Below are 11,407 nucleotides of genomic sequence, written 5' to 3'. Positions count from 1 at the left end.
GCGCCGAGAAATTGGAGGCGAGGGGCGGGGCGAGGGGCGGGGCCGCGGGGCCGTACGGGCGCGCTCCCGCCGCCTTCGCCCGTTCGTCGCCCAGGGCCGGCCCTAGCGGGCGCGCCCCCGCTGCGCCCTCCCCTCCCCCGCCCGCTGCGTCGCGAGGCGCGTGCCCGCCCGCCGCCTGCCGCGGATCGCGTGGTCAGCTCGGCTCGCCGCGCCTCTCCCCCGTCCGTCCATATTGCTGCAGCCCCCGAGCCGGGAAGCCCGGGCCGCCCCGGGGGCGGGGGGGAGGGAGGGACGGGACGAGAAGCTTGCCAGGCTCGGGGTGGGGGCGCCTTGCGAGGAACGGGCGGGGGGGACGCGCGCCGAGGAGGCCTGGACCGCAGAGTGGGGGGCCTTCCTCCCCCCCCCCGCCCCGCCAGCAGGCCTTGGATTTACGGCGGCTGCATCCGACCGGGAGGGGGGCCGCGCCTAGCGTGAACCCGGACCCTTCTCCGCAGGCACTGGGGCCCAGCGCCCCGGAGGAAGGAGTCGCGGGGGCTCTGAGAGCCAAGTTCGAGGCGGGGGAGGCAGCCTCGGGCGCGCCCGGCTTCTCCGGGGGGGCGGGCGCGCAGATGGCCACTCAGGTGGAGCCGCTGCTGCCGGGGGGCACCCCGCTCTTGCAGGCCGAAGAGCACGGGGGGCTGGTGAGGAAGAAGCCGCCGCCGCCGCCGCCCGAGGGCAAGGGCGAGCCCGGGGCGAACGACGTCGGAGGGGGGGAGCCGGACGGCGGCGCCCGGAGACCTCGGCCGCCCTACGCCAAGCCGCACAAGGAGGGCACCGGGCAGCTGGAGCGCGAGAGCCCGCGGCCGCCGCAGCCTCCCGGCGCCGAGGGCCTGGCAGTCAGCGACGGAGAAGAGGGCGGCGGCGAGCCGGGCGCTGGCGGAGGAGCTGCGGGAGCCGCGGGCGCCGGGCGCCGAGACTTCGTGGAGGCCCCTCCGCCCAAGGTGAACCCGTGGACTAAGAACGCGCTGCCGCCGGTCCTGGCCACCGTGAACGGACAGTCTCCTCCAGGTGGGTCTCCCTGCTTGTGATCTTGGGTTCGGGGGCCTCTTCCGGGGCCTTAGGCGTCCCCTCCCCCAGCGGCCTCCAGGGCCCGGGGGTCCGCCACTGGTCCTGGTGACTCGGGTTTTTTTTTTTTTTTTTTTTTTTTATTAGCTCCCTTTAATTTAGGTCGCCATACCCTGCCCCCCAGCATGCTCGGGAACCTGTCCCTACCGGAGGGCCCGGCCTCCGGGAGGCTATAGCCACCGCCCGGGCCGCAGCGGTTAGTGGGCAACGGCGTGGTTCGGGCCTACCTCGCCGGGAGAGGGTGGGCGCTGGTTTCGGTGAAAAAAGCCCTTTCCCTCCCACCGCGTGTTTGTGTAGGAGACTGTTTGTAGCCTGAAACATTTCTCGGGAAGCCCCCTCTTCCCACCTCGCCCCTTGCTGTCCGTTTTGGTGGCGTTGCGATTGTCCCTATGTTGTAAATGTTTAATGAGCATATGTCATGGGCAGCAAAACACCCGGCGACGAGTTTATACCGACCACAAGGATTCGGGATTTAAAAGTTAAGTTTTTTGCTCGAGCACATAGTGTTAGGCGGTAGAATGGCTACTGGCGAAAGGTTGAGGGGTCTATTGCAGGGAGAATCGGGAGGAAAGGAAACCCAGCATGTCCCTGAATTGGGTGCTTTCCCTGTCTGCTCCCGGGGACCTTCCGCCTTTAGACCATGCCTCTGGATGGCGAGTGTGCGGGGATCCAGTAAGGGGGAAATGTAAGGCGAGTAAGGGGGCATGCGGCGACGCGAGGGGCGTGCGGCGGCGGGCGAGGGAGTGGCGGGGCCGGGCGGGCGGGTGACAGTTGGGCGCCATGCGCCGCGCCGCCGGCCCTCGGGCTGCTCGCGGCCGCTCGGCCTCGGCGTTCGGCGCCCGCCGCGGAGCTCCGGGTGGAAGGCGGGTGCTGGCGGGCGGGCGGGCGGCGCGGCCCGGAGTGTGCGTGTGCGCGGGTGTGAGTGCGCGTCCCCCCTTCCCGGCATTCCTCCGCAGCCGGGACAACGTGGTGCCTCCTCGCGCGGGGAGCGGCATGTGACCGCCGACCTGCGCGCCCCGCGCCCTCAGTCTCCCTCCTGGGCTTTTGGGTCCTTTCAGACCCGGCCCCTTGGGGGAGGTGGGCGTGCGGGAAATCCCAGTGGAGCCGTGTCACCGGGGTGGGGGGGGAGAGGCAGAGCAGAATATGGAGGCTCCGCTCTGCCTTCCCTTAGCGGAGAACCGATCGTCGGCTTTGGTGGGGGACGCGCCCGCACTCCTCCCTTTGCCGGTGCGTAGAGCACCGTGGGGCTCGATTCTTTGGTTCCGGGTGTTTTTGTAGTGGACTGGTATTAAAACCCGTTTGGAGCTTGAGGGATGGCTTGTGGCCATAACCCTACTGCTTTTTCAAAACTCCTCCTTTTCTGCAGTTGGGGAGTGAGGCTGACTGGTTTAAACCATCAAATGGGGAAAGTCGAAAGGGGACCTCGATGTCTATACACTCAGGGGAATAGAATCACTCGTAGTCCTAGGGAAACCAGAACAGCGAATTCTGAAAATGGCATGTTGTAATTTTTATTTCTTTTAAGGTTGCTTCATTTGAAGGAGGGGACCTTCGACGTTTACTAACAGGACCTCAAACCGTGTTCTCTTCCTTTTGCCCTCCTCCCCTTCCCCCCCTTTCCTTCCAGAACCCTCTTATGCAAAGGGCAGTGCTGAAACCTCCATTTTCTTGCAAATCCCTCCTGATCCATCCACCGAGGGAGGGAAAGCAACTTTAAGACACTCTTTGGTTCCCCCGCCCGCCCCTTTAAACTCGAAGGGGTATAATCATCCCTAGGAGAAAGCACTCCTCAGAAGTTTAAATGGGGCTACTCACCCTAGCTGCAACTGCTTGCTAATGGTGAACCTGCCTTGTGGGTTTTAAATCAGCCATGACATCAGGTGGTGTTGGGCGCCTGAGCTGGCATTTTGTGCAAGTCCAGGGGCCCTTGATAGGGTGTGTCACTGAGGTTATTGATCGTGGGAAGAAGACAGCTTGGCTGGCATCTCGCCTTTACCTCTGAGTAGAAAAGCCAACTTGGCTGTAAGTGCCCAAAGCGAAATTGAGTTGGGTAGATTTACTCTGTTCTTGTTTTTCTGGACTCATAAGGCAAGAAAATGTTTTGTCTACTCATTGATTTTGAACTTTCGGAAGAGTCTTTGACAGACAAACTGAATTAATCCAGAAGCTTCTCTGTTTAAACCTGTTGTTAGTGCTTGGATGCTTTTTGAGGCAGAGTTTTGTGGTCAGGTTCTTTCTTTCTTTGAAGTCTGCAGGGATCACCAAGGCCCTTTTCCAGCCCTGATTTTATTTGCAGCTTGGGCGAGTTTAAATGTGACACCAATGAAGTGGCAGTGTGGTCTTGGGAAATTTTGTGTTCTGTGATGCATATGTTTTTGGTGCCTCATAAGCGAGCCAAAAGCTTTCCAAAGCTTGCTGCAAATGACTATTTTTAGCTCTTCTTTTGGCTCAATGCTCATATTTTAGTTCTTTAAGGGACATGTGCAGTAACTAGTAATAAAAGATGTTTTGTGACATCCCCCCCTTTCTTGTGGGGTTTTTTGTTCTGGTTTAAGCTTCTGGGTTTTAATAGTTTTAAGTCTTGGGATTTGCATTACGGCTTTTTGTAATTTCCCTCCCCTGGAATATTTTGAAAACATTAGAAATTTTTTCCTTATCCTAGCCACAACTCTTTATGAGAGAAGCAGGATGTCTTAGTTAAAAGAAGAGCTGATAGTATAGCAGAGATTCTGGAGTCAAAACTGAATGGGTTCTGATGCCAGCTCTACCACTTAGCTGTGCCTTCTTGGGCAGGATACTTAACTATTCTGTGCCTCAACCTCCCCATTTGTATTCTAGAAATTAAATTATTGACCTGCCTCATGGGACCATTGTGAGCATTCACTGTGACAATATGTGTAAAGTATTTAGCTCAGTGTATGGCATGTGTTGTTACACCATGTCTGGGAGACTGAAACTGTGGGACTTTCTGGGACTTTTTTTGGGTCTCTGTTTTCTCCACCTGTAAAATGAGGATATTGGTGAATGTTGAATTTTCCTTTTCTGGTATTATATCAGGACTCTAAGAAATATATGGGATCCAGCTCCTTAGAAATGGACTGTTGCTTGTCCTGGGACACGAAGGTCATAGTATGAATTGCAAAGGTAGATAACCCAAAGAATTGGCTATTTTTGCTTTGGAATGTGTTATGATGAATGTTTTATTTTTTTCTTTTTTCGGTCACACCCGCAGCACATGGAAGTTTTGGGGCCAGGGATCGAATCTGAGCCACAGCTGTGACCTATGCCACAACTGTGGCAGTTTGGGATCCTTAATGAGCTGGGGATCAAACTCTCTCTGCCATAGAGACAACACTGGATCTTAAACCCACTGCACCACAGCAGGAACTCTCTCTTTTTTTTTTTTTTTTTTTTTTTTTTCTTTTAAAGGACTGCATATAGAGATTCTCAGGCTAGGGGTAGAATTGGAGCTGTAGCTGCTGGTCTACACCACAGCAAGGCAGGATCCTAGGTGGGTCTGCATCCTACACACCACAGCTCAGAGCAATAACGGATTCTTAACCCACTCAGCAAGGCCAGAGATCGAACCCTTGTCCTCATGGAGGCTAGTGGGGTTCATTACCACTGAGCTACAATGGGAACTTTCAAATATTTTTAAAGTAAGTTTTCGTTTGCCTTTCATAAAAATTACCTTTTAGAGGAGTATACTTGAGCTCTCAGGCTGCGGGAAAAGGCAAGCCTAACCGAACTAAGTTTGCTGTGGCCGGTGTACATGGAATAGGTTGACATCTCAGCATATTATCCCTGCAAGCTTCCAGCAATCCTAGCGGGGAGTTGGTGGGTTGGTTGAGTGATACCTCTAACTTTGCTTAGTAAGAAAGAAAACAGTGCTGTGATTTGTTTTCTTCATTTCTCTTCGAAGGAAATTTTGGGGCAGAGTCTGAGTTATCCAGTTTCTGAATGTGAAAAATTCTCCAAGACAAATTATTTTGTCAATAATTGGCATTAGGGAGTTCCAGCTGTGGCACAGTGGGTTAAGGATCTGGCGTTGCTGCAGCTGTGGCATAAATCACAGTTCTGGCTCGGATGTGATCCCTGGCCCAGGAACTTCTATCTGCCACAGTGTGGCCAAATAAATAAATGGCATTGAAAATACAGCAAATTAGTGGATATAACAACAACAAACAGACTCACAGATAGGACAGACCAGTGGGGAGAGGGAAGGAGGGAGGGAGTGGTACCGGTTTAAGAGGTACAGACTCATGTATGAAATAAGCTACAGGGTATACTGTACAACATGGAAGGTATAGCCAATATTTTATAATAACTATAAATGCAGTATAACCTTTAAAAATTGTGGTTCATGGGAATTCCCATTGCTGCTCAGCAAACAAATCTGACTAGTATCCATGAGGATGTGGGTTCGATCCCCGGCCTTGCTCAGTAGGTTGGGGGTCTGGTGTTGCCGTGAGCTGCGGTGAAGGTCAAAGACTTGGCTTGGATCCCCAGTTGCTGTGGCTGTGGCTGATGTTCTGATTTGACCCCTAGCCTGGGAATTTCGGTATGCCACAGGTGCAGCCCTAAAAAGCAAAGAAAAAATTCTGACTCATTATATTATACACCTGTAATTTATACAATATTGTACGTCAGCAGCATCTCAAGTAAATAGGTAGCATTTTTTAAAGAGGGAACTGTTGTAGGTGAAAAGATTTGAGACATCAGCCAATTGCATTGTGTAGATTTTGTTTGAATCCTGATTCCAACAGGCTATAAGAAATTTTGGTGATAATTGAGGATATCTGATCAGTTTAGATTATATTAAGTAATATAATCTATACTTGTCAGGAGTGATGGTGGCATTGCCGTTGTTTTTGTTTGTTTTAAAATCCATAACTGATGATGTTGTGCACCTCTGGCAAAGGACTGCTAGGTTGACTTTGATAAATGAGGGCTTAAAACTCTTTTCCTACAGTTCAGATAATTTTCTTGTAAATATAAAGAGAGCACACAATAGCATATCCTCTGAAGGGGAGAGAGGAAGGCAGCCTTTCACTGGAATCTGCTGCTGCCTGGCCCCTGTTTTGGGCAGGGAGTTTTGAGTTTTTCACTGAGAAATGAGTGCCTTCTAGGGAGGGGAGGGGGCTTTTGAGGGCCTTTGTGAGTAGGGGGTAATCTCAGCAGTCCTGAACATCCCGAGGAGTGGGGTCTTTTGGCTGGACATCCCCCCCTCCTGCCCAACTCTGGGCTAGAGTAAGCATTTTAGAGGTGTTAGCACTCTTCCCCTCCCTTTGGGAGGCTGGTAGGGAGAAGAGGAACAGTGGGCTTGAAACCACAAAAACCTCTTTAAAATGGAGAGCTTGGCAGATGGGAGTGCCCCTGTTTGCAAAGTCCAGGACAACCTCAAAGGGGGTAATTAGCGTGTTGGAGCCTCCAGAGGGCTCGAAAACCTCCCAGGCTGGTCCAGAGTGATTTAAGGGAGGAGGGGGCAGGAGAGAGGACAGCCTTACCTTGCTGGGGGTTCTTGAAAGGAAACAAAATTTGATGCCCTGGTTAATGAAAGCAAAAGGAACAGTAGGGTAAAGGAGCAAAGGAATAAGTGATAGGATTTAAATCAGAGCATGCTGTTTTTCTTGTTTACAGAATGGAACTAGCACCTGGGCCCAGGCTGTTGTGAGGATCAAATTGATAGTCTTACAGGGCAGCTCAGTTTATGAACGAAAATGTCCCACACAGATGTAAGTGGGTTTTTTGGTTTTTAATTTATTTTAAATTTCATGGTTGCATCTGAGACATGTGGAAGTTCTGGGCTAGGGATTGAATCCAAGCAGCTGTGACAATACCAAATAATTTTAAGCCACTGCTCAGGGCTGGGAATTGAACCCGCGCCTCTGTGGCAACCCAAACGATTGCTGTCAGATTCTTAACCCATTGTGCCGCCGTGGGAACACCAGATGTTAAGTGGTTTAGATTGCAGAAGGTACATTCCTAAGCCAGGTACAGTTGACCTTTGAACTACATGGGCCCATGTATGTGGTTTTTTTTTTTTTTTCAGTAACTGTTCCAGGCCCGCACTGTGGTTGATTGAGTCCACGCTTACGTAGAATAGCACATAGGGAGGAACTGCAGATACTGGAGGGCAGCCTGTAAAGGTACCCGTGGGTTTCCACTGAGCCCCAGGGGTTGGCGCCCCTAACCCTTGTTGTTTTGAGAGTCAACTGTCTATATAGTTTGAGGTAATTGAAGGGTTATCCATATCTTTCCTAAGCGGGGATGGGTAACCTGGAGTTAATTTTGAAGTGGTGCTGTTTGTGATTGTTACCGGGCCCACTGGCCATTTTTTTCGTGGCAGATAGCCTAGGTTGTCTCCTTGAGGGATTTTCCCAGAATCAGAGGGGCAGTCTTGACATGGCATCTTTCTTGTGCCTGCACCTTTGGACTGGCAAAGCCCTAGATGTGGAAGGTGGAGAATACAGGCTTTTATGACAAATTCTGTAAAGCAGACCAGATGAATCTCACGAATGGTGAAGGGCTTCACTACCTCAGTTTGAGGTATTGTTGGTAAACCCAGATGACCCGTCCATCAGAGGCCTTGTGTCCAGGCGCTTTGTAAGAACCGTCCAAACTTGTTGTGGTAACCACCTCCCCTTAGACATACATTCCAGCAACTTCTCTTCATTGCTTTAGAATGAAGTTCCAAGCTTTTCAGAGGAACTGAAGTCCCACAGTTGCCAGGAGCCATCTGGATGCCTGGTCCACCTGGGCTCAATGGTTTCTGCTCTCTTTTCCACATACACTATCTTCTGATAACCCTGAGATAAGTAGTAGTGATATTGCAGTTAACCTGTGTCATTTTGTCTGCAGGTGCTCTTTTTATTCCCGCTTTACAAATGAGGAAAGTGAGACTCAGGAGAGGTTAATAAGGAACTCTGTCCTTCTGATTGCTCAGACTAAAAACCTTAAGGTCATTCTTGCCAGCTCTGTTTCTCTCACCTCGCATCTAATTTACCGATACATCCTTTTGGCTCCTCAAGCTGTGACCAAAGCTAAATGATTTTTACCACCTCATCAGTTGCCAGCCTGGTTTACACGCCATTATGTTTCACCTAGATGGTTGCTGGAGCCTCTGAACTGATGATCTCCTATTACTCAAAATCCTCCTGGCTTTTATAGCAAAGTGAAATTCAGAGTCCTTGGAGTTTCCTTTTTTTTGTTGTTAGGGCCGTACCTGCAGCATGTGGAAGTTCCCAGGCTAGGGGTCAAATCAGAGCAGCAGCTGCCAGCCTACACCACAGCCTCAGCAACACCAGATCGGAGCCACATCTGCAACCCACACCGCAGCTCATGGCAACACTGGATCCCTAAGCCACTGAGCAAGGCCAGGGATCGAACCCGCATCCTCGTGGTTACTAGTTGGGTTCCTTACCGTTCCCTTGAGTTCCCTTTTGATCTGGCTCTCTAGACCTCCTCTTTCCTCAACCCTGAGCTCTGACTTCATCTTTAACCACTTTTCCCTTGCAGCAACATCAGTTCTTGCTTTCCCTGGAGCATGATGTATACTCTCCTGCTTCAGGGCTTTTGTTCTGCATTGTTCTTCCCCCAGATAGCTGCATGGCCCATACTCTTACTTTCTTCAGGTTCCTATTCCATTCACTGAGATGAAGAGGTGGTCCCAGATCACCCTGTATATAAAATAGCAAGCCTGCACCCCAAACTCCATATCCCCATCCCTCTTACCCTGCTCCATTTTTCTTTTTTTGGCCATGGCATGCAGTGGCTTGATGGGGGATCTCAGTTCCCAGACCAGGGACTGAACCCCAGCTGTAGCAGTGAAAGCACTGAATCCTAACCACTAGACTACCGGGGAATTCCGAACCTTGCTTCATTTTTCTTTTTAGCTTTTGTCACCATTGGATCACTTTGGTGTTTGACTGCTGCTTTATTCCTAGCACCTTAGCATGCCTGGCACATAGTAGGCAGCTCAGTGAACAATTAATTAATAAACGAATGGATGAATCTCAGACTTTAACAGTATCATTCACATTTTTGAGTCTGGCATAGAAGATACCCCAGTGAATAGTAAAAATCATTGTTGACGAAGAACACATGCCTTCACAGTCCGCTCCGGAAGGTGCTGTGTAAGAAAGCTGTGGGCTTCTTTGGGCATGCAGTGAGGGCACCCCGTTCAGTCTAGGTCAGAGAAGTCTTAGACGTCTGGAGGTGAGAATCCCCACCACCCGCAGGGAAGTACCCGTGGGGCAGGGCTTCCTAGGTCTGCATGTAGACTGCTTACCACCAGCCTCTGCAGCCTGGCTCTGTGGGCTCTTCCCTGTGGAGAACATGCATGCACAAGGTTTCCTTCCCACCAGAGCTGCCTCCCCTGGGCTGAAAACAGAGGGTTTGCAATTGCCTATAGAGAGGCTGCTGTAGTGAGTTCCTGAGAATACTGGGCTTTAGAGAGTCAGGCTTACCAGATCAATGCCTAGTTGTTGACTCTGTTCCTGTTGCTATGCCCTCAGGAGCTTGGATTTCTTTCCCTCTTTTCACAAAGGAAGGAGTATTTAAGAGCTGGAAGGGGCCCTAGAGGTCATTGAATTGAAGCCCATCATTTATAGGTTAGGTACTTCAGGCCTAGAAAGGAAATAGAGTTGCTCAGGATCACAGTTCTGGGCATGCTTGAGATTTGAACCCAGGTCTCTTGGGTCCCACTCCGGTTCTGTTTTCATATCCCTCTGGAGGAAGAAGTAGCGTGGGATGGGATGGTAGAACGTGGACTTTGGAGTTAGACATCCACTTTGAGTTAGCCTGGCCACCGTCTAAGTGAATGTCTTTGGATAGGGTGGTAACTTCTGGGCTTCAGTAGATGGTGTTATGTCTGGAGTACCCACGCCCTAGGATTACTGTGAATGTGAGCCTGGCAAATGATAGTAAGTAATAATTGTAAGAGTGTTGATGGTGTCTCTTTTGAGGTCTTGAATTTGATCCAGGTCTTCCATTTGCTAACAGAGCAAATGGAAGACCTGCTTTTTAGGGCCTCACCTGCAGCATATGGAAGTTCCTAGGTTAGGGGTCAAATTGGAGCTGCAGCTGCCGGCCTATGCCACAGCTCACGGCAACACCAGGTCGTTAACCCTCTGAGTGAGGCCAGGGATTGAACCTGCAACCTCCTGGATAATAGGTTTGTAACCTAATGACGCACAGCGGGAACTCCAAGAGGTCAAGTTCTAAAACCAGCCTTCTTTGGTCTTCCTGGGTCCTTTCTGCCCCTCAGTCCATGCCATTTGGTCCTGAGTATACATGGAAGGCAGCCCATGCCACTTAGAGCCAACTCCTCCGACTCTTCTATAGGCTGTCATGCAGCTGTATAGTGGAGGGGAATTTAAGGAATCATTGGGGGCTATAATCCTGCACAAGAAGCCCACATTTTGGCACTTGGGAGTGCCTGCGTGGTAGAACATCAGTGAGAGATGGGCTTAGGTGCTTTGCAATGAAAGCCTCCCACTGTATCTTTGGTAACTCTCTGCCGCTTTGGGCTTGCTTGGGGGAGTGGAGATCTCTTTGGTTTTCCTGTTCTGTATTTATATTTACAGTATTATGAGGAAGAGAGACCAGTTATGTGGATGGAATAGTCTAGTTTGGGTTTGGCCTGAAGTGGAGCTAGCTGAGTTTAGGGGGTAGAGTTTGGACATGGTGAAAGTAAGGTTGGGTGTGGGAGACTGGATGCTGCTTCCAGGGAATGTGGGAGGGAGACCGGAAATCAGGAACACACAGAGGCGGCTGCTCATCAGTACACGTGCACGTTACTGTGAGGAGGGGATGGTTGAAGAAACTAGGATTATTTTTCAGAGAGAATCAAAGCTTGGGATGGGTGGAAATGCTGGTTGTTCAGAGCTCTAGCAGTTGAATAGGCTTGCTCCATGTGGCCGCATGAGTAAAGCTCTGATGGCAGTTGGGAGGTGGAGGATCGGTAGGTTTTGGCTTGGGTCAGGGAGTACCTTTCAGCAGCATCCCCAGATGGATTCAGCTGCCACTGGAGGTCCTGGGATCCTTGACATGGTGATAGATAGTATTTAAAGAGTTTGGATGGCAGTTCGCTGTAGGCCTTTGCAGCTGTAAATTTACAAAGTACTTTCCTAGATGTGTTTGTTAATGAAACTTTTGAGTGCTTGTTAGGTGTCAGGCCCCAGACCTCAGGGGTAAACAAGACACAAAAGCTGTTAGAAGCTTTTGTCCTGAAAGGCAGAGTTACAAATGGGCGTCCTCTTGTTTACTACCTGAAGTCTAGTCCAACCTACTGACAGAGTTT

The 11,407-nt window shown here is 50.9% G+C and overlaps 1 protein-coding gene across 1 annotated transcript in view; it reads left to right on the top strand.

The window, feature by feature from the left end:
* LARP1 (La ribonucleoprotein domain family member 1) overlaps positions 225 to 11,407 on the top strand; it is a 60,727-nt gene continuing 49,544 nt past the window's right edge. The window contains exon 1 of the mRNA XM_021076708.1: positions 225 to 1,047. Coding sequence (XP_020932367.1) covers positions 609 to 1,047 — 439 coding nt within the window. The 5' untranslated portion in view covers positions 225 to 608. The remainder of the gene's footprint in view (positions 1,048 to 11,407) is intronic.

Source organism: Sus scrofa, chromosome 16 (genome assembly GCF_000003025.6).
Source record: "Sus scrofa isolate TJ Tabasco breed Duroc chromosome 16, Sscrofa11.1, whole genome shotgun sequence".
NCBI lineage: Eukaryota > Metazoa > Chordata > Mammalia > Artiodactyla > Suidae > Sus > Sus scrofa.
Note: the sequence above shows the minus strand (reverse complement) of the source record. Positions and strands in the feature narration are given on the sequence as shown.